General features: G+C 42.0%; 1 protein-coding gene across 3 annotated transcripts in view; it reads right to left on the reverse strand.

Moving 5' to 3' along the window:
- Positions 1-801: 801 nt before the first annotated feature.
- alcama (activated leukocyte cell adhesion molecule a) overlaps positions 802-22,891 on the reverse strand; it is an 88,778-nt gene continuing 66,688 nt past the window's right edge. The window contains exons 6-15 of one of the 3 annotated variants that reach the window (XM_080436518.1): positions 21,837-22,007; positions 16,650-16,774; positions 16,320-16,452; positions 15,173-15,285; positions 14,116-14,239; positions 12,282-12,415; positions 9,084-9,219; positions 5,919-5,954; positions 5,181-5,410; positions 802-3,666 (exon numbers count right to left, since the gene is read on the reverse strand). In XM_080436518.1, the coding sequence (XP_080292644.1) occupies positions 5,214-5,410; positions 5,919-5,954; positions 9,084-9,219; positions 12,282-12,415; positions 14,116-14,239; positions 15,173-15,285; positions 16,320-16,452; positions 16,650-16,774; positions 21,837-22,007 (1,169 nt within the window). In that variant the 3' untranslated portion in view covers positions 802-3,666; positions 5,181-5,213. Of the gene's footprint in view, positions 3,670-5,180; positions 5,411-5,918; positions 5,955-9,083; positions 9,220-12,281; positions 12,416-14,115; positions 14,240-15,172; positions 15,286-16,319; positions 16,453-16,649; positions 16,775-21,836; positions 22,008-22,891 lie in introns of all 3 variants that reach the window. The other 2 variants (XM_080436519.1, XM_080436520.1) reach the window with 2 other exon arrangements.

Genomic DNA, 22,891 nt, shown 5'->3' on the forward strand with positions numbered 1-22,891 from the left:
AGATGAAAGTCAACAGACTGTTTGCCGCTTCCTTTGCTTCCTTTGCACAGTCACTGCATACCTAAATGAAGTTGTTGCTTTATATTTTAGGCTCTCGGGAGCCAGTCTATATTTAACATTTCACACCAACAAGCCACCCTGAAGCATGCAAAAAATAAGGGAGTGGATATTCAGCCTCAAACCCATTTGATTGATCAAAATGTTTATAGCTGGCATCTGGTTTGAGTTTAGGCAGGGGTTTGGTGTGGTTTAATCACTTATATTTAAGGTTAGGTGCCGTTAGCATGGGAAGGCATTGGTTTGGTGTGGTTAAGGATTGGTGAGGGCGTTCACCGTGCACTGCTCTGAGAGTGGAGTGTTTCCAAGCACAGTCACGATTTTTTTCCCCCTATCAATTACTCACCCCAGGAAGCTTAGCATTCATGGAGATGTTAGATTTTGTTTTTGTCGCATGCCTGATCCTATATTCCAATATTATATTAATTGAAGTAAATAGGATGCCAAGGCAAAACTATATAAAATGAATTCCAAAACAACTCTCAGTGTAAATCACTGGGAGGACTACTACTGTCCATGTTATAAGCGATTGTTTTAAATATGGTATTGCTCTTGTTAAGCCTGGCCTCCTATTTACCTCAATTCATCATTCATTGGAATATTGCATCAAGGATGCGACAAACGAAAAACAAACAATCTGCATGAATTCAAGGCTTCATGGGGTGAGTAGGAAAAGGTGAAATACCCCTTTAAGTGTAGTATTTAGATACAAAAAAACAAGGAGACTATACAAGATGTTTCAATGAGAATGTTTTTTCAAAATGTACACTTTATTGTCAACAACAGTACAAAAACAAAAGTTCTGTATTTACAGTAGTACTATGGCCTTCTCGTCTTACGCTCTTTGGTTTCACTGCTGACCTGATTATTTGAAAAGGAACAAAAGGCATGAGAACACAATGGACCAGGCAGACAGAGATGCCCGCCTCCTGCTTGTATGCCATTCTATTTTATTTTTTTATTAACCATTCCACAGTACAATGCATCGGACAGTCATCCTCCTCCCACGGCCATCAGTGGAGCCAAGATGGAAAAGGGCAATACCTTACAGGACTCTAGGTGGGGACACACGCTGTCTACTACATCAGTGGTTCTCAAATACCACAGAAGAACTGTCCAGAAGGAACTCTGCTTACACAGTACACTCGCACAGTAAAACTGTCTCTGTTCCTGTAACGCTGAAGGTGTACAAATTGAACTGGTTCCATTTGTACACTCTCGCTAACCATTTGGTTCCTAACTACTAGCAATCATTTAGCTGGGGGCCCCCTGGAGCCCCCGCAAGGACCCCTGGGGGTCCCCTGACCCCATTTTGAGAACCACTGTACTAGGATATACCACGTAATTCAACTAGTATTATCATAAATAATAGTGTTGGGAGGGAGCCGATTTCAGTTACTGTAACTCTAACAGTTACTGTAACTGTGGACAGCCGTCGTGTCTGCCATCAGACTAAAACATTGTGATCATAAATCTGTTCCAAGAAGATTTCAAATATTCATTGTCAACTTTGCATCTCGAGGATCGACCCCCTGCCATATAAAGCTGTGTGCACTTCTGGGCTACCAACGGAACACGTGTAAATCCTGTCTAATCTGTTCCCAGTGCGTTTTCTTTGGTGGGACATCGGGGCATTGCACGGCAAGGGGAACAGACAGGACAGAATAATCCATAATGCCTAATTTATGCTCCATCGTATGATGATGTCGCGTGCCGAACATAGCAGATCTACATGCTCACAACGCATCGTGGATGCAATGCGTTGTGGGCATGTAGATCTGCTACTTTCTGTGCACCAGAGGGCTGCCATCCATATGCAGATAGCCTCATTTCGCCAATCACAGTCGCTGTCTTCAACATGACTGATGGCTAATTTACACTTCGTTGTACGACTAATAGTAACCTATTTTTAAATGTTCCGTTGAAAATCTGTCATTTCTGCCCGCGACATTCATACGACAAAGTTTAAATTGGGCTTTATCCTTCAGACCATTTAAACAAAACAAAAATATATATAATACAGCAAAGAACACACAGACACTGTATCGCCTTATTCACCCCCATGTAACTCTCCTACCATACAGTACCTTTTCAATACTTAGATGATGCCTTTCAACAAGGCTGTAAAATAAAAAATAAAATAAAAAAGATCATCTAGCATGCTGTAGCACAGCTATCCTGGTAGGATTCACTCAGAATATAAATATAATAAAAAACACAAAGATTTAGGACATTCAGACCCCGGTACATTTGGAGTAGAGGTACTCCGAGGAAGAAAGAATAAACATCTACTCTCAAGCCCAATTTATACTCGTAGCATGATGGTGTCGCGAGCCGCGAGCAAGCGACACCGCCATGCAATGGTGTATAAATATGACGCTTTGACTGAGTGGTCTTAACCTATAAAGGATGGCATAACAGGAGAGGAACACTAGAACAAACAATGTAGGAAGGTGAAGGCAATTATGTAGTTTCAGTCTTAAAACTAGCTTAACTTCAGATGCACAAATCACACACAGTGTCTTAGCCCAAGGGTATCAAAGTTGTATACAAGACATGGGAGATATGGCCGCACATTCATTACTAACTGCAAATACTTTTATCTTTTTCTTTTTGCACATTCCTGATAACTGCTTGCCTTTTCACATCCAATAGATTTAGAGCCTAAATCAAGCCAAAAGGAAACCCTTGGGAAAGGAAGAAACTGACAGTTAAAGTTTAATGAAGAACTGTAGTGAATTATACTTAAAGTGGAAAGAACTACTATGATTTACAGACAGAATCAAGTGAGTGGGTGTACTGCAATGCGCTGTCAGTTTAAAATCTACATCTACACAACTGCTTTTTTTGCGGAAACATGACACGGTTGTTTTTTGAATCAAGGACAGTTACGGATCACAGTTACAGTATGCTGCTTGTTTAGAATTGTATGTGTCATGCATTACAAAAAATCTATTGTGGTCTAAAACTATCCCCCGTAGGCATTTTGCCATACTCAAAGAAACTCAAGAAAATAATAACAGGGGTTTTGATGGTACAGTACACAGGTTATCAACAACTTGTATAATCATTCCTCACAGCCTGGAAGTCTTAGCTAACTTGGGAGGGTGTTACTGGCTGCAGAAACAGCAATGAAGCGTCTTTTTCTCTGAGCACAGCCAAATGAAGGCTATTCCACACAGCGCATTAAAATCAGCATGCTCGTCCATGGGCACACGCATGAATTGTTACACAGACCTTAAAAAAGTGTACAATTGACATTCTTGCAGGGAAAATTAAGAACTGAACAAAACAAAACAAAACAAAACAAAACAAAACAAAACAAAACAAAACAAACACGTACGAAGAGCCAAATCCCTCCACATGGCCTCACAGATTGACTCAAACCAAAGAAAACGAAACAAAACCAGAGAGCATTCACCAGGAACACAAAACATAAAATGACACAATAGCATGAGGCAGCCACAGTGCAGCCTACACATCAGCTGTAGGCACATCCTGTTACAACATTACTCTGTGATTGTGTGCTGCTCACGTGGAGCCTGATGGAAGTTGTCAGCAGTCGTTTGGGAGTCTTCATTTTTGGCGTGTCAAGGCCTCTTTCAACTGCTTCTTTGCCAAAAGAAAAGAAGAAAACAATTCTCGCGTTAACGTTGTTGTGATTGTTTAGGAGTTTAGGAACTCTTGTCGGTCTGATTAATGACCTTGTATCTTCAGTTAAAAATTTCAAAGCATACTAATATCTTACAATTTCCCTGCCAGCCACAGAAAAAGTTAGAACCAGTGTGTGTGTGTGTGTGTGTGTGTGTGTGTGTGTGTGTGTGTGTGTGTGTGCGTGTGCGTGTGCGTGCGCGCCAGGGTTCGATTTGTAAAAAGGAACCATTATCAACCCTCTGAATACTTACGTATAACAAATAGCCAAAATAGCACATCTCACCCGCTCACAATGCGTCACATTGTGACGCTTTGTGAGCATGTAGATAGGCAAACAAATGTTTTTACATTTGGACAAATCTGCCCAAATTAGGAATGCCAGGGTTAATGTGGTTAAAGGACCACAGCCCCCATTTTCAACCTATCTCCATAATTGGTCCTCCTCACTAATGCTCATTATAAGAGGGCACCATTTGTGTCTCAGAGGAGGGCTGTGGGCAGATCAGAAACTTGCCTACCAGTGACATCATTGGCCGGGTTCTGAACCGTCCATAGACTAGACCGCCAATCAGACACAGAGCGAGTAGACAGAAATGTCTACCATCTTATAATGCGCATTAGTAAGGATATGAAGATAAGGTTGAAAATGGGTTAGCCACTTAAACCCCATATGGGTGACTGGAGTCCCTCAGGGCTCAATACTGGTATGTTTTATGTTATTGTGGGGAAAGCTTTAGCTGAAAATAGCCCACAACACCGATGCTGGGGTTCAAGTGGTTTCCCAAAAGGAAATGCATGTATTTAATTCTGTTTGACCAGAAGCAGGGATAAAACATATCCCCACCGGCCATAAATATGAATGACCACAGAGGGGTATCAAAAGGATTCCCCCTCCCATCCCGCCCAGCAAATCCAACCCTGGTGTGTGCACAGCGTGTGTGTTAGCCTCGCGTAGACAGACTATATCACTGTGTGGATATGAGTCTGGTGCTTCCATGAGGAAGTTTTTTTCCCCAAGGGGCGGGATCAAAACAATGGCCCTCGACGCAATTGGTTAGACCTACAGTACAACCAACTACCAATTACAGTCTCCCATATTCGAATACTGGGCCCTGATTGGTCACCCACGTCTTCTGGAGCAGGAAATGGATTCTCTATGGAGCGGTGCCAGACCCAAATCGCAGAGTGCAATTGTTTTTTGCACTCGCAGATTCGTCTGGTCCCAGGCTACGTGTGTGTGTGTGTGTGTGTGTGTGTGTGTGTGTGTGTGTGTGCGCGTGCGTGTGTGTGTGTGTGTGTGTGTGTGTGTGTGTGTGTGTGTGTGTGTGTGTGTGTGTGTGTGTGTGTGTGTGTGTGTGTGTGTGTGTGTGTGTGTGTGTGTGTGTGTGTGTGTGTATGTGAGACTGGGTGTGTGTGTGTGTGTGTGTGTGTGTGTGTGTGTGTCTGCTTCTCTTCACCACTCCCCGTACCTTTTTCATCCCCAAGTACAGCACAGCTGCCTTTTAAACGGTGTGGTTGTTCTCCTCTAGCTTTTTGCTCTCTTCAGATGTGCCCGTCTCCTTCTCGCCGGTCTTCCAGGTTCCTTGTCTTCTCTTCATGTAGAGCCAGTAGACCAGCGCCACAACCGCTGCAGCGATGATCAGCCCCACCACGATGCCAACTATGAGCTTGGCCTGGTCCCCACTGTCATCCGAGGACCCTGGAACACAACAATACCGAGCTCATTCACTGAGACAACAATAGATATACGCGCACATACACACGCACGTGCGCGAGTGCACCCTCTCTCACATACACACACACACACAAACACACACACACACACACAGACACGCACACACGCACGCACGCACGCACGCACTGACACACACACACACACACGCACGCGCACACACCCGCACCCGCACACACACAGAGCGATGCTTTGAGAGCTCCCTTGTATGATAAACCAGTCTTTAGAAATCTATGTGGATGGCAAAGCCAGGATGAGATTAAAAGCTCCCATGGAAGGGCAGTATTGTCTTCCATGTCAGGAGATGTGGGCATGTGGGCTGGGTGGTGTACAGGATTGGAATGTGATGATTATGAATGCAACTCCCTGCGGTACACTTCCTAATACATAGCCGTTATCTCACTCTGAGGCCCTCGACATTCTAGAGAGCAAATAAATAAAAAAATAAATTCTCAAATGAAAAACAAAATCTTACCTTCCCTCTTATCGCCCTTCGGCTCTTCCTTAAATACTGAAATTAAACATAACAAAAATTAGAAGGAATAGAAAATAAACTGGAATGGAAAGTACTGCAACATTAGCCCGCGTTCAAAGTAAAGCAGAAAGCCAGCCCGGTGCTAATCAATTCTCAAGAACAGCGGGGAAAGCCTAGTCGTTCACAGCCTCTCAGAATCTAATCAAATCAAATCATGTTCTCTGGGTCGTGCCTCTCAACATGCACGGTCAAAGTCAGCAACGGGGAAGCACATCAATACTCTCAGAGCAACTATTTACTGTGCTTTCAGAGCATGTTTCAATATGCAGTGACCGTTTTTGGGGAATAAAATCAATTTGAATGCACTTTTTTATGAACAGACATTCTTAACCCATTCAATCCGGGAACGCATCTCTGTCATTTTAGATTTATTTCTGGCTATTCAAAAATGGCAGATCTACAAGCTCACAGCATGGCACTCTGTGCCACGCTATGAGCTTGTATATATATTTTTTAAATCGTGAAATGTTGTGCAAATCTTGGAATATATCCACAAGTTTCCTAAGGCATGGTGTGGGCATGACTTCCTGTCGATTTGATCAGGTATCAGGGATCAAATGGACAGGAAGTGATGCCCACCATGCCCTAGGAAACGTGTGGATAGTTTTTTAAAGCAAACATTTGCAAAATATTTTGTTCCAGGGACGCCCAGAAGCAAAGATTTGAGTTACAAATGTTCGCTTAAAAAAAAAATGTATTCAAAGATTTGCACACATTTTCACGATTTTTCAAAAATAGCAGATCTACAAGCTCATGGCACGGCACTCGGTGCCGTACAATATGAGCGTGAACATCTGCTATTTTTTGAAGAGCAAAATAAATCTGAAAATGACACAGATGCGTTCCCCGGTCTTAATGGGTTAAAGTGACTGAGATGGGAGTAACACGTTGACCGAGCGTCCTTGAGAGAGACTGCAGGGACTGTAAAGAACACTAGGCCCTTTGATGCTCTGATTTAGCACCCTGACTAACAAGAACAAGGGTCTAGTCAAGACCAGGAGGGAGGTTTGAAGGAAGGAAGGAAGACAAACGCACCAAGGGTTATCACAGCCAGAAAGAAAGAAAGAAAGAAGGGATGAAGAGGTAATGCAATGCCAGGGCGTGGGGGGGATGCATGAAATGAAAAGATGTTAATGTGGCATTTTCACCATTTTGTCAATTAGCATCTGTGTAAGTTGAACATCATATCGTTTTACCAAAGCGCTCCTTCAGATAAAATCACATCAAATTGCCACAATAAAGAAAACACAAACGAATGGTCTCTCCACAGTTCAGGGTTCTGGTGTCTCAATAATGGCAATGGGTTTATGTTTCAACATAGGCAAGTCCAGCCATTACAAATAAACAACAACGACAATTCTTGTGACAATCTGTATTGCATGATGCACTGTATTTCTGTACGTGTGTGTGTGTATATGGGTGTATTATCTTCCACAATGTGAAGGCCTTCTGTGTCCGTTCAACCATCCAAAGATAATAACAGCATTATATTATTATGCACGTACTCTTGGTATCTCTCGCCAAGATAATTGGGCTAAATTATTGGACTGCTCATAAAGAGTATTGCTGTATCTCTAAGAACTCTACACATGACAAGACTCCATATCATAGCGCACTTAATGGAAAATACCTGTACTGACTCCAATTCTGTTTTGCAGTATGCCCGTTATTTCACTGCGCAACTTAAAACTATTGTACTACTTATCAGAACACAACTCATTACAACACAGACCCGTCTTTGTTCAGTGGCCAAGGTCAGTGGTGAGGCTGAGAAATTCAAATGTCAGTTATTCAGGAACTCTCAGTCCTAAAAACTGTATTAAAAGTACTCAAAGAACCAAAAGTAGAAAATACTCATTATGCAGAATGTCCAGTTTTCAAATGTATGAAATGTATACAAATCTTTGATGCAACGCATTGTGAGCTAGATTGGCCAAAATGTACAGTATATAAGGCTGAAGTGCGGAAAATAACTTTATAAGTTAGTAAAAATAACTTTAAGAAAATGTCACTTTAAGTACAGTACTTGAGTAAATGTACTTAAGTTACTTTACACCACTGGTAAAGAGAAGCTGAGTTATTTCAATGCAGAGAGCAGATATGACAATGACATTCGCCACAGGGAACAATGTCTTCAGATTAACAGAATGTATCTGTCAACAAGATAGCCGATACCTGTTTCAAAGAAAATGTGATCCTGTAAGTGTCATAAATAACACTATTAGGCCTGTATCACAGCACATGCTCGTTGACCAACATTCCGTGTGGGCCTGAAGGCGTGAACAAGAGTAGACAGATGGAAGGAACATTCATCAGCAACAGTGTTTTCAGCTCCCTATGACCCATAACTGATTTATAACTGGGCTTGAAAGTGCCACCCTAGACAGCATTCTGCAATATTTGCAAATATTTTAACTGACTGAACCAGTCATAAAACGATGCTGTGTTCTATTTAGACAGCACTGTACTTTACAAATGACTTACTGTGTCTAGTTGCTTTGGCACTGATATGCCAAATGATGCCAATGCCATCGGGGGGGATTACAATGAAAATGATGTCATTATCTGTAGGATTAACCTTGACTTCTGGTAGATAGAAGTACCAGAGTAGCCTGACACTCAGTCAGAATTTTCATTTCGTTTCACTCCATTATTCAGTCTGAAAGCCCTCTCTATGCAGCCGATTTCTGAGATGGGGGCGTGGCCAAAGTTTTTTCAAAGACTCTTTGGCGATTGGTTCATACTGGATTATCCCGATCCCGATTCGTCAGATTTTCAACCGAGAAACACCCAACCGAGAAACACCCGCCTTCGACAGCGTCACCAGACAGCGTCACCAGACCCTGAATGCGAGGCAAACGATTCAGGGGGTGGAGCCAGGCTAGTACCAGAGATCACACCAGAACGATTAAAAATCCTCAACTGTAGAGAGTCTTTACGGTTGGTGTTTCCTTTACTTTGATAAATAGCCCATTGCATGATAGAAATAGAGATGCACAGCACTATTGAACAGTAACCGTTGAAATTAGCCCCTTCCATGCAATCAGCAGTGAGCTGGCACTAGCCTGTTAGTTACTAGCACAGGGAGGTAGTCTGCTAACTTACAGGAGGATACATTGATAGTCTTGGCATCATCTCCCAGCTTGTTGCTCACACTGCAAGTAACGGTCAGGTTTGCTCTGGGCACCACAGTGATCTTGTGGGTGGCCTTGCCATTCTTTTCATTGTAGGAACTCTCCTCCTGCAGAAAGAGCAAAACAAACAATTAGTTGGTTATTGGGCTCTACAAATACTGGGAAAATATATTGCACACACTCACATTGTCTTTTTAACCTTCTACACTCTTGTCAGATTTCCTATTCAACAGTGCAGAATGTTTTGTACACCACTTGTCAGGTTTGAGATGGCAGGGGACAAGACAGATAATGGAAGGAAAATATTCCAAATGTCAACATCTGACAGGACACTGAACTGCTATTTTGCCAGGGGCAACTGACAGTGAGAATGCAACCCCCTTCTGAAAACAGAATTAAACAAACTACCTCCACAACTATAGCCTAACCACAGACTTAATCTGGCGAGACGAAAAATAATGTTTGCTAATTGTGGCTACAAAAGACAAGACATGACCTCAGGTGCTGTGGTTCTGACAAAACATATGTAGATAATTAAGTGAATCGTGCAGAACTTGTCTGAACATCTTGGGAAATAAAAAAAAGGTTATTAAGGGGAAATACTGAAATAAACAATAATGTTACATTATGCTCAGGCCAGTTCAGAAAAAAGAGAAATATTTAATAATGTTGCAGAAAATACAGTACTGTGAACTACCCCCTCTCAATACACCTGATGCCACCTGATGTACCATGGCAAATCACACACCTTGAGGTTGACAGGTCATAATGGATATATTTATCTGTGATTTTCCTTCCCATGTGTTCAGGGTAGTTTTGAAATGCTTTATACACTTGCTGATTTCATCCACTAGTCTGTAATACATTTTGGATTGATGAAGTAATCATTTGGGAAGCCATGATACTGACCATGATGACTAACCATGATACTGACATGATACTGACCGTGACTAACCATGATACTGACATGATACTGACCGTGACTAACTATGATACTGACATGATACTGACCGTGACTAACCATGATACTGACATCATACTGATCGTGACTAACCATGATACTGACATAATACTGACCGTGACTAACCATGATACTGACCATGACTAACCATGATACTGACATGATACTGACCATGACTAACCAAGATACTGCATGATACTGACCATGGTATATCATGTCAGTATACTGACCATGATACTGACATGATACTGACCATGAAACTGACATGAAACTGACATGATACTGACATGAAACTGACATGAAACTGACATGATACTGACATGATACTTAACATGTCAGTATCTGGACCTGTACTTGTACTTAAAACTGAACTTGGACCGCTTTTTTCCATCTACTCAATCTACAAGCTCACAGGCTTGTGAGCTTGTAGATCTGCTATTTTTGAATAGGCAGGCATACTGGGGTTCAAGTGGTTAATTCTCTCTCCCCTGCAGCAGTAACACCTTGATTTCCTTTGAGTATAATTTTCCTAATTAGGTATTTAATTAAAGCCTTTATTTATTGCATTTAGTGTTGTGTCCCTTGTGTTGTGGTGCTTAAGCAAGCAGTAGCAAAACCCCTTTCTTAACCTATTAAAACCGGGAAAGCATCTCGTCATTTTAGATTTTAGCGTTGGCTATTCAAAAATAGCAGATATACAAGCTCACTTCGTGCCATGCTGCGAGCTTGTACATCTGCTATGTTTGCAAACAAAAAAATTAGTGTTTGAATTTTTTTTAATAATTTTGATTTCTTTTAACACAAATCTTCTCTTCTGGGGGTCCCTGGCACAAAAACATTTCAGATGGGGGTCCGCAGACATATATATATATCAGTTTGGGGGTCCTTGGCATGAAAAAGTTTGAGAACTATTGGTTTAGAAAGCATAAGGTCTGAATGGGTTAATGGTCTCATAACCGAATGCTGCGCTAATAATTTCAGTCTGTTTAGGGCATACCAATATGACCACCCAGTGGCTGCAACCTTAGTGGATTATGATGTTGACCAGAGTTTATTAGTCTTGCAGTAGATCTTAGATCTGAGCTGGCCTGAGGGCCCCTGTCTAGTCCTCAACTCCCTGAATCATTAATGATTTTCATGACTTAACAGCATGAAAATCTGTAGCCTGATGCTTTGCCAACTGAACCCGCATACCCGTTTGCTTTCTAAAAAATGCCATTATCTCTCACCTACTTAATGTAAAAAATGCACAATTTGTAGCAGTTTAGTTCCCACACACACGTTTTCCTGATTTGTTTTGACTCAATTTTAAAAGCAATTGCCTAAAACCTCCACAAGGATCCATCATTCCACGGACAGATTAGAAACTGTCCCAAACTATGTCAGTATACCCACTGGAGCGTCCAGAAGAATGAGATGCTGTATGCGCTAGAGGATAAGGCAACTTTCAATCGCGCCACCCAATCTAACAACAATCAAGGTATAACAGAGGCAGCCCCACAATGATGGAATTGACTGAGAAACTCAATAACAATGCTATTTTAATTTAATCACGTGGATGAGGCTAACTCCCGCAGGGCTCTCAGAAAAAAAAAACATTTCAATTACAGCAGACTTAACCACTCTTGCTGTCCTCACTCGCCTTGTGTGGTTTTCGCTGCTGCCCCCATTTTACAATAACCAACCCACGTCTGCTACTGTTTCTGCACATTTATGCATCCTTGTGGGCATTTTATAGGTGCAACGTGTGTATATTTATCTACCGCATGTCTGTTCTGATTCCATACCTCCTGCAACAAGCTCCATCCAAACAGAGCAGAGCCATTGTACTACCAAGTGTAATTGTACAACCACTAAATTAAACACTGAAATACACACCTTATGCTTGTGTGCCGTAATGAGCTTTAGTAAAGCTATAGAAGTGTCGAAAATAGCCTAACTATGATCTCACATCCGTGATACGTTGTGAGCTTGCACATCCTCTATTTTTGTCACTCAACACCATAGTACGCACAAGTCAGACCCAAAATACACACACACACACACACGCCTGTTTCGAGCTTGTATATATGCTATTTTTAATGCTTTTGTGTGACGCTGTAGCATGATAAAGTAGTAATTCATTTATGAAAAAACACAAAAAGTTAAAATATGGATTTAAGAGGTTTCTGCCCGACAGCAACGATTTGTACCTACATTTGTACCTACATTTGTACCTACATTTGTGCCGTTGACGTTCCAAATGAAGACGGGTTCCGGGACTCCCTCCGCCTCACAGGCCAGGACTTTGTGCTGGGCGTCCTCCGCTCGGTGTTTGGTCAGACCGGTGATCACTGGTGTACCTAATGTAACCACATCACCTCGTTAGCCATATGCATCACCTATACATTCTAGTGTCATACTCACGTGATACCTGACACAACATGTGCTACACTGTGTGCATGTGATGGTTGCATTATTAACCGCATAGCGTAAAAGTCAGTAAACTGCAATTTTATATGTTCATGTCCTACATAGACATATACAGTACATAGATACTGTAGATAGATTACAGTAATAGACTTTATTCGCTCACAGGTATGCACATACTCACTTGCAACTACACGCATGCACACACACACACACACACACACACACACACACACACACACACACACACACACACACACACGCACACACTAGTTTGTTTGTTTGCAAACAGTCCATAATTTGGGTGCGATGGCAAAAGTCCATGAAGCTCATACAGAACACAATTGATCAATGCTGATGTTTCATACCGCATACAGCACCTGCATATTTATTAGCTTTACTGCATAACTAGTTTTGTAAAGTTGAGTCCCTTTGGATTGATCTAACAGTTTTGTTGCCATGATAACAACCTCTCTCTAAATGTTGATAAGACTAAATAAATCGTTGCGGAATTCAGTAAGATCAGAGGGAATCACATATTTCTATCAATGGGGCGTTTGTTGAAATTGATGACAGTGTTTGCTTGGTATACACATCTCAAACACCCTCGCATGGCCTTCCAGCGCTAATTGCTGCCTTGAGAAAGCACAGCAGAGGTGTCTCAAGAGTTTTTTTTTTTATTGCTGTACCACTGAGAGCGTTCTGACAGGCTGTATCACAAGTGTGGTTTGGCAACCTGACTGCTCAGGACTGCAGCCTGTACAGCAGCAAAAATCATTGGCACAGAACTAATACAATTCTGTAACATTTACAGCGCTCGCTGCAAAAAGAAAGCCCAAAAACATCATTAAGGACACTAGCCACCGCGCGCTCATTTTCTGTTCTCGCTCCTTCCATCTGAAATAATGATACCGAAGCATCAAATCACACACTACTTGTCTCACTGAGGCTTTCTTTCCACAGTCAGTCAGGTTGCTGAACAGATAACGCATCTACAGCTTATGCCCTGCACATTGTTATCTAATATGTAATATTATCGGGTAATTGTTATTGTACATTGTGTATATAATGTATACATATGAGTGTATTAAAGGGATAGTCAAAATGACTTTTTCTTCTACCGATTAGTCACACCATGGAGACTTGAATTCATGGATATTTTTTTGTTTTTGTCACATTCCTAAGCCAATAATTTGATGACCGGCAGCGGTTCCGGTAGGAGACACAAAGAGTCTCTTTTGTGTTTCACTGCCTATCGCTGTTCATCAAATTATTGGCTGTTGAATGCGACAAAAACAAAAAAATATCCATGAATTCAAGTCTCCATGGGGTGACTAATCGATAGAAAAAAACGGGTGAACTATCCCACTATTTTTGTAGGACGGTGCGTCCTTGGCGTTAAGGCAGAGAGAGTATTTCATTGTATTTTTTAATCCCATGACAATAAAGTTGGACTTGAACAAGTGAATACAGGTACTGTGAAAGCTTTCTGACTGCCTGTTACATCTATACTGAAACCTCTACAAAGCAGAAAAGAAAACTCTGTGTAGGTATATCAGGTCCTCGTTTAACCTCACTGAACATGTGACGCCCGCCCCAAACACACACTGATGGCAAATAAGGACACACTCACCTTCTACTACCAGTTCAAAGGACTGGCGACGTGTTAGACCAGCCATGGAGACTTCACAAACATACATGCCTGCGTGTGCATAGGTCAGCTTTCCAAACACGGGTGCCACTGTCTTCTCACCATTCTAAGAGCGAGAAGTAGAATACTGAGCTCAATGTGGCAAAACATTCAAAATGCCTATGAATGGAAACACATTTGCATGTTCTATGCCTTGCAGCTTGCATGCAAGTTATCCCTGTCTCTTCCTTGGGTATTTATAGGCTCATAGTTTTTAGTCTGAGTTGCAGTCCAAATGTACATATTTAGCCAGAAAATGGACCAGTAACAGGTGCCTGTGATGGGCATTTTTGTCCATTTCTATTTTTGCCATGGACATACAAAATGAACGTTCAATAATTATAACAGTAACACATATACCTGGCCCTAAATGTATACTAGTGGTCTGCTAATGAGCCATATTGTCAATGTCAATGTGATACACACATTTTAAAAAGTGTTATTCACCTATTCTGAAGAAAACATGGAGACTGGTATTTCAATAACTGGGTCTCATCAGTACAGTACAGTCAGTGCTTTCAGCGCACATTATATGAACAAAATAAGGACTCAAACATATTCCATGGACAAGTTGTACGAGTTTTGTCCGTGTACGAACACGTTGATGACCCCTGACCAGTAAATGTCTGCATTTCCTGAGGAACGTGCTGTACAGTAGAAATGTGGGAAAAATCAACATGCTGCTATCCCACTGCAGGTCTCATGATTAATGGTCACTGTCTTTTCACTTTTGCTGACAAGAAGTATCTAACTTCTCGTCAAACAGGTTCCTCTTGTTTCGAATCATGTTTAAATTGAGGAAGGAATAGGGTTGTGTCAGGGATGGGGATGTTTCACTCAACGTCCTATTATCATCGCTGTTGGGAGGAAACCTTATGTTTTATTCCTTCCTATATGTTGTTCATGATCCAAGTGTCAAAATGGAGTCCTCGTGGGATTCTACACACGTTTCCACACACGTTTCACTCCCTTACAGCAGCTATTTCCCCCTCCTCTTTACCTTGGTCCATGTCACTTTGGCATCGCCTGAAGCGTTCTTGTTCATCTTCACCACCAGTGGGTCCTTTACCTTCTTCAAAACCTTCCCAGTGGGGCTCAGGCTCAGGTCCAGATCTGGGAAACAGTAGGTCAGGAAACAGGATGTTCAGAAGGGGCATGGCGTTATGTTGAGTACCATCAGCTGGCTCTGCTAATTCGTTAGAACAAAGCCACAGTGTTGCAAACTTGAAGAAGAAGACACACTCTCACTGCATATTGCAATGTGCGGCAACCAGCTAGATGGCCCACGCAATAGTAACAATAGCTGGCAGCTCACAATGACATGTACCCTACGGATAATCACATACAGCACAGTACTGTAAAAAAACACACATGCATGGCATGCACGTACACATACACATGCATGCACGTACGCACGTACATAGGTATGAGCACACGCACGCGCACACGCACGCGCACGCACGCACACACACACACACACACACACACACACACACAGACACATTGTTTCTCCTTCCTTCTAGCCCCAAACTCAATTTAGAACGTAGGACAGAACAGGACATAAAATGAAGACGTGTGAATACACAGAGGCAGCAATGTGATTACTGGAGGGGAAATGTGCAAGCCCTATTTATTTATTTATTTTAAATTTTTCATTATTAAAATCTTCTGACCCGTTTGAACTGAGAGGGTTCAGACACATGCACCTGGTTAGACAGGGATGATTACTTGAGGGAGTATCTGTAGGAGCGGAGGCAGCGAGCTCTTTCCCCCGTCCAAAACACTTTGTCACTTTGACTCGTTGGAAGTCAGAAATTTCTAATTAGCTCTCTTCCCTCTTGGCACTTTACTCTGCCTTCTCTCCTTGGCACTTCACTCTGCCTTCTTCCAAGCTTAGGCTCGCAGAGCTTGGAAATGTGATTACTTTACTGTGCTCCCATGACTTTATTTACCGTCAATAACAAAAGCCTTGTTAAAAACAAAGTTGGAAAATTTCAGTTAGCGAGGGAAGGGCAGGGAAGATTTGACTGGAGGTGTTTGTTGGCTCATTGCAAAGGCAACCTCGGGATACAAGTTTGATTTCTGAAGTCACTTTCCCTCTTGTTTTTGAAAATTCAAGGTTTGCATAATGTGTCACGAATACTCACAGCTAACAGCGATGTTTTGTGAGGCTTCCATTTTCTCGTTGTCAACGAGCGAACACTTGTATTCCCCAGCATTGTTTCGTGTGATGGCCGTCAAGGTGTAGCTGTCAGAATTCTCAGCCAAAACCGTCTGTCCCTGGAGGGTAGGATAAGAAGGAACATGGGAATGAGCTCTTTAGCCACTTACAACCTGGTGTCCTTATTTTAGGCATGTCATTACAGGAGATTAGTTTTGAGTTTTTTCAAACATTTCAAATGTACCGAAGAATACAGCATCTGGAACGGTGGGATTTGTGATGCTCTCTGGGGTTGGGAGAGGCTTGGGCTGCCTACCTTGATGTGGAAGTTGTAGCTACTGGGAGGAGGATTGCCGTCCGCATGGCACTTCAATGTAACGTTGCCCCCTTCTGCGATGGGCCCTTTGGGTTGAACCGTTAGGCTCACCTTCTCTGTTGGATCTGCCATTTAAGAAAGGTTGCGAGAGAGACAGAGAGAGAGAGAGAGAGAGAGAGAGAGAGAGAGAGAGAGAGAGAGAGAGAGAGTGAGTGAGAGAGAGAGAGAGAGAGAGAGAGAGAGAAAGATGTAGATTGATATTTTCGGTGAAAAGATTTGGTATAGAAGGAAAGAGCGGTCCAAGTAAAGACCAAAATACTTACCACTGGTAAGGGTTAAGTAACCACTTACACACAAACCGACCATCAAGCACGTATTCATAAAACCTTACTTTGACATCATTTTACAAGTGAATGTCCAGCTAGTTATGTTGTCTACTGTAGGCGCGGGAGGGAACATCCTCTGAACCACAGAGCTGTGCACTCCCTTTGTGACATTTTGGCATGGCATGGCATTTTATCAGCTACAGGCGCGAGGAATTACATGTGTTCTCACTTAAAGACATGATGAGAAATTATATAAATTGTGTGGAAAATTCGCAAACATTAACTCAACGTGGCTGTTCTGGCCTTGTTGGAAGACGTTGTCAACAGTGCGTTTCAAAGACAATGAGTTTTCAGAGACAAGACTTTTTTGCTCATCATGATGAGTGACTTAGAACTCCCTTTATTTCCCAAGAAATGTTTTGTTAGATTTGTGTGCTGACGTGCTGTAACCATGCCATACTTGTACCTGTCTACATACTCTCCACTCTGGGATTCCTTGCTAAGGGGACTTTCCAGAGGGAACTCAGTGACAGGTCTGGTATCACAGACATCTTTTAGCAGCATCCTGCCCAATGTGATCGAGGCTATTCTACGTATGCTATCTTGAAGCTAGATACTATGGATGGGTTTTCTGATTACAGCCAACGAGCAGGCACACATAAAAGATTTTGTGCACGCATTAATTTCCCTGGGGTTATGCGTAGGAGCAGTTGACTTTCTTTTGTTTTCCATGGTTCCATCTGAACAAAAACTCTTACTCGAGTGATACATTTATATACCTACGGGGGAAAATCTGTAATTGGTCCTTTTCCAAAGGCAACGGCAAAGATAGTTTAACATTTAGAAATTAAAGGTGCACAAAACACAATCATGTATTATGAATCAGATTACGCTTATCTGTTTCAGCATAAATCCAAGAACATTTTCATAAATGAGGCCCCAGAGCTTTATTGACACAACTCAGCAACAATTAAGGTGCAACACTGATGACAAAAATGTAACAGAAATCAATGCACCATGCCTCCATATCCCAGGGATGTGCAACAGCACGCACATCCCTTTACCATTCAGTGGTACAAGGCACCATCTGCATTATCCACATAGAGTAGAAGCAAAGAGGGATAGCTATTTCATTAACTTACAAAAACAAAAACCCCAACCTTCTGGCAAATTCAAATCTAATGTAAACATTCTGGTGTATAATCCCTGAAATAGAGCTCCAGCTACATATCAATGAACATAAAAAACTTTGAACAAAACTTATGCCTTAAAGGGAAACGTTGAACCTAAATCTGATTTGATTTGTCATCTTTATTAATCATGAAAAATATATGAAACAATCACCATTGTGCTGATGTGAGGAGATCATATATAGTGTGGGGTAAAATACCCTATGTCTTTGGTGTATTTCTCCAGCAAAATGCAGGATGTATGCCCATGATGTCAAATGTGTCATTGTGTGTGTACACATTATACAGATGCCCATATACAGAACACATAGGGTATTTTTTCCCGTACTATATCTCTGCACATCAGAACAATGGGATGTAGGTTCAAAATCAGTAAGGTTTCCCCTTAACATTATATTTTCATTACTATATAAAAGGTTACATCAATAGAAACCTCCTCATTTCTCCAGGCTGTCACTGAGCACAATAAAGACTCCACTGGACAAAGAAAACTCATCCACTAGCAAGGACTCTGCAGTAGGCAAGATCAGACTAACCTTCTCTGTATAGCTGTGACTCTCTCTTTTAATAAATGTATTAGCTTTATTTAGTAAAACTCATTTGCCTCTAAGTTGTATTTCTCTCTGAATTTGCAACATCCAACCTTGCACCAACACCTGCCACAACCATCACACAACAAGCCCTGAAATGGATCCCCCCGGGGAAAAGGAAATGTGTGTCCAGGCAGAAACGATATAGCCTGGTAAACCCCCCTCCCTCCGGAAATCTCATTTGCATTTGATTTCAGGAAGGAGGTCTGGGGTCGCTCAGGGAGTAAAGCTGCCCGGTCCGCTGCGTGTTAGAACCAATCAGCGGCTGCTAGGGGCGGGATCATCCAATCACCTGCCAAGTAGCTTGAAAAAATTAAAATCTGTCATCGATTCTGCTTCAGGAGTCTCAGATGGAAGTAGGCTGTGAAACAAAATGTGTGTCGCAAGCTTCTTCCATTTGACAGTCAGGTTAGAAATGATAGACAGTGGGCTCAACTGGGGAATGGCTCATGCTCCCTGGAGGAGCAAAGACAAGTAAGGCGCCGTTCACACCAAGCACTATAATTATAACTTTGTGTGCGTTCGGAAATGCGCACCGGGAGCGCACTCACGTATTAGTTTGTATTGGCCAGTGTGCTCAGTGCTATATATCCGAACGCACCCTTTATCTTTCACCATTATCATTGTTATAGTTATGGTGTGGTATCTGCCATCCACTTGACTATTTTAAACTATATCTTTATACTGTAGGTGTAGTGTTCGGTGTGAATGGCTCTTAAATCATGTCGCTCAGCCCTCGATGACAGAAAAGCTTATTTTTCCATTTTCCGTTGTGATGCTATGAGAGAGCTTCTCCTGATTCCAGGGGAAGAGGAAATAAGGAAATGAAGGGCTCTACAGTGTGAGTACTTCACACACATTTTCCACAAACATTTTTAGATATATGCAAAACGAGGAAAAATACTAATTCATGAGCAAAGTAAAGATTACAAGCTACCATAATCTTTTCAATCCAAAGTAAAAGAGAATTCTTTCTAAGTAATTAAACATTTTACCCCAGCCCCATGCCTTTTCATGCAAGCAATCCCAAAACAATTCGTGCCATCGGTTTGGATTGTTGTAATTCTCGTATTGCCTCTGGACAGCACGCGCCAGATAGAGATGCAGGGAGAGGCAGGGATTGAGTTTGAGAGAGAGCTACTTTGCAAGCCCTTCAGCGGCGCGTTTGCGACGTTGAACATGACACACCAGGCACACTTGTCTACTGGCAATGGGGAAAGGAGTCATTCGCCTATTTTTGCAGGTTTTTCCGCATAAAATAAATCCAATGAATAATAATAATCCATATAAGTGCTAATTCTGTTTGGAAAGGGGTATAACATTGCTTGGACCTGGCATCATTATTTTGGGCACGTCATTATAGGCACACATGTATTTATTTCAATAAAATCTTTCTAAAATAGCAGATCTACAAGCTCACAACGCGTCACAATGCAACATGATATTCGTCGCACAATTATAAATGTATAATGGGGTTGGCGAAAGGGCCTACTCTGTGTGGAGTTTACATGTTCTCCCCGTGTCTCCTAGGGTAGTTAATACCCTAACAAAAACATGTAGTAATCCTGGTCGCTATACTGCCTGCCCCTGGCCAGCCGGGGTGCCTGATGGAGGGGAAGGGAACTGGTTGGAATAACGTGTTCCTTCCACGCTCTACGTCCTACCGGGGAAACTCCCCCCTGTCAGGTGACAAGAAGGTCAGTTGGCTCTCATGCATTGAAGGAGGCATGAGCTCGGCCCTGGGCTCCCTAGGCTGGGGGGAGTGTAGCGCCCAGGATCACTTAGGAAATTGGCACCGGGTGAAAAAAAAAGGTTACAAAATCGTGGGATTCTCTTTTATTTTTTTAAGAAAAGAAAACATGTATATAGGGCTTAAGTGGTTAATTGTTGTGAACTCGTTGCACTATCCCTAACAGGTGTCTCAACCTAGAACAGTGTAAAAATAGTTACAGCACTGTTGTTGTTTGCCAGGAAAAGAACATGTCATGCGCATACCATAACCTCTGGAATTTTCTACAGCAACACCATGGTCCAAGAATGAGAAGAATGCCAACATGTTTACTGCGGTGTGAGCGGTGGCTCATTGAAGCAGTCACACCTGGCCAGAGTAATTAACATTCTCTGCTGGTGTAAGTACTGTACACACCTGTGCCGTGCATCGATTTAAACTGTAATCTTTCATCAAATTCTAACCAGGATTAGATTACATTTCATTATACAGCTTCTACAGAGGCAGTAATATTTTCTGCTGCCTGAATGCACATTATAATTAAATGTCGAATGTAAAGTCATGTAGTGATATGGATAGCCTACTGGCCGTCGTATGTCTTGGATATGTCTTGCATTGCCCGATTGCTTTCACAGATCGGTGAAGCTGTGAGCCTCTGTTGTCCTTGGACCAAGTGGCAGTAAGTACTGTCTACAACAACTATGCCATCAATACATATTCCTCTTAGAGGAGCAGTTGTAATACGACTTGGTCAATAAAGTGGCTGGCAATAGATCCCAAATAAAATTAGAAGGTGCTAAAATGGCGTATTGGTATTTGAAAACAGTGTATAACCCTGGAATGGCATTCACATTTAAAGAAGGGCATTCATATTTTAAGAGCTCATTGCAATCCAATGAGCTCTTAAAATTGAACAAATGAGCCATTTCGCACTAGTATTGGAGTTTGACTTAAGCTATCTGTTTTCTACCTTGTTGACATTAAATTCAATCGAAGGCCCTTGTCATTCATCATCTTACAGTATAAAAAAGTGACTTTGTATCAGTGCATTACAGGCGTGGAGCCTGAGGGAGGTGCTATAGCCCCAGGGGTTCCCAAACGTTTCACCTCAAGACCCAAAAAAGAAATTTGGTGTCTGCCCGGGATCCAAACTTACAAACATACATCATGACTTAATAACGTAAGCCCTTTTTCAAAATGGCCGAATATCCGATCGACAGCCCGTCGTGATGGGATGCGTTTGTGAGCTTGTAGATCTGGTATTCCAACTATTTCTTACAAGTTTCTTCTTTTTTTTTTAATGGAATTTCTGTGACCCATTGTTTGGGAAACACTGCTTGTAGCGTACTTACAATAAACAGGAATGGTCTGTGGCTCTGACTCCACTGGGCCCAGCGTGTGTTTGGCCAGGCAGCTGAAACGGGCCCCCAGGTCCGCCTTGGTGGCCGTGTACTGGAGGGAGGAGGAGGTGGTGGACAGACCTGTGGCGGGGTCTTCCTTCACAACGGAGCTGACAATGATGGCTGTAGTGGACCGACACACACACACACACACACACACACACACACACACACACACACACACACACACACACACACACACACACACACACACACACACACACAGGTAACAGTGAGAACAGTAGGTACTTAACCCATTAAGACCTGAGGCCGATTCTACAAAATGTCTTCTAAATCTTAACAGTTAAAAAAAAAAAACTTATGTTGCTATATCAGTGGTGCTCAAAACCTTTACATGTCAAGGACCCCCAAAATTACATGTATTTGGTTGCCGACCCCTATCTCAAAATATGTTGTTCCAGGGACCCCCAGAAGCAAAGATTTGAGTTGAATGTTCGCTTCCAAAAATAAATATCGCGATTTTTCAAAAATAGCAGATCTACAAGTTCCTAGCGCAACACGAAGTGACGCGCTATATCTGAGTTTTTTTGAATGGCCAAAGTATAAAATATGGTTAAAGTGGTTAAAATCGACATGCTTTCCCGGTTTTAATGGGTTAATCATCTCTTATTGTTTCATCTTTTTCAATTATACTGAACTGACTTTAAATATGTCCCTTGTATCGTATCTAAGCTTTGTAGATGCCATGGTTGTCTCCTGTAAGGTACCAAAATTGGACTCAAACTAGCATAGAAAAAGTGCTTATTTATTTATATTTTGCCAGCACTGTTAGACCCAAACTGTGATGTGTTCAATGAGAAGAAGTGAAAATACATATCATTACTGTCGGGCAGAAACCTCATAACTTCACATTAAATCTTTTCATAAATGAATGCCCTACTTTGTCATACTACTACAGTGGACAATCTACAAACTCACAATGTCTTGCAGCACTTGTAGATCTATTTTCCCTCGATTTTTAATTTTTTCAAGTGAAAGTGGTTAAG

The sequence above is a fragment of the Gymnoscopelus braueri genome, assembly GCF_963280865.1.
Source record: "Gymnoscopelus braueri genome assembly, chromosome: 8".
NCBI lineage: Eukaryota > Metazoa > Chordata > Actinopteri > Myctophiformes > Myctophidae > Gymnoscopelus > Gymnoscopelus braueri.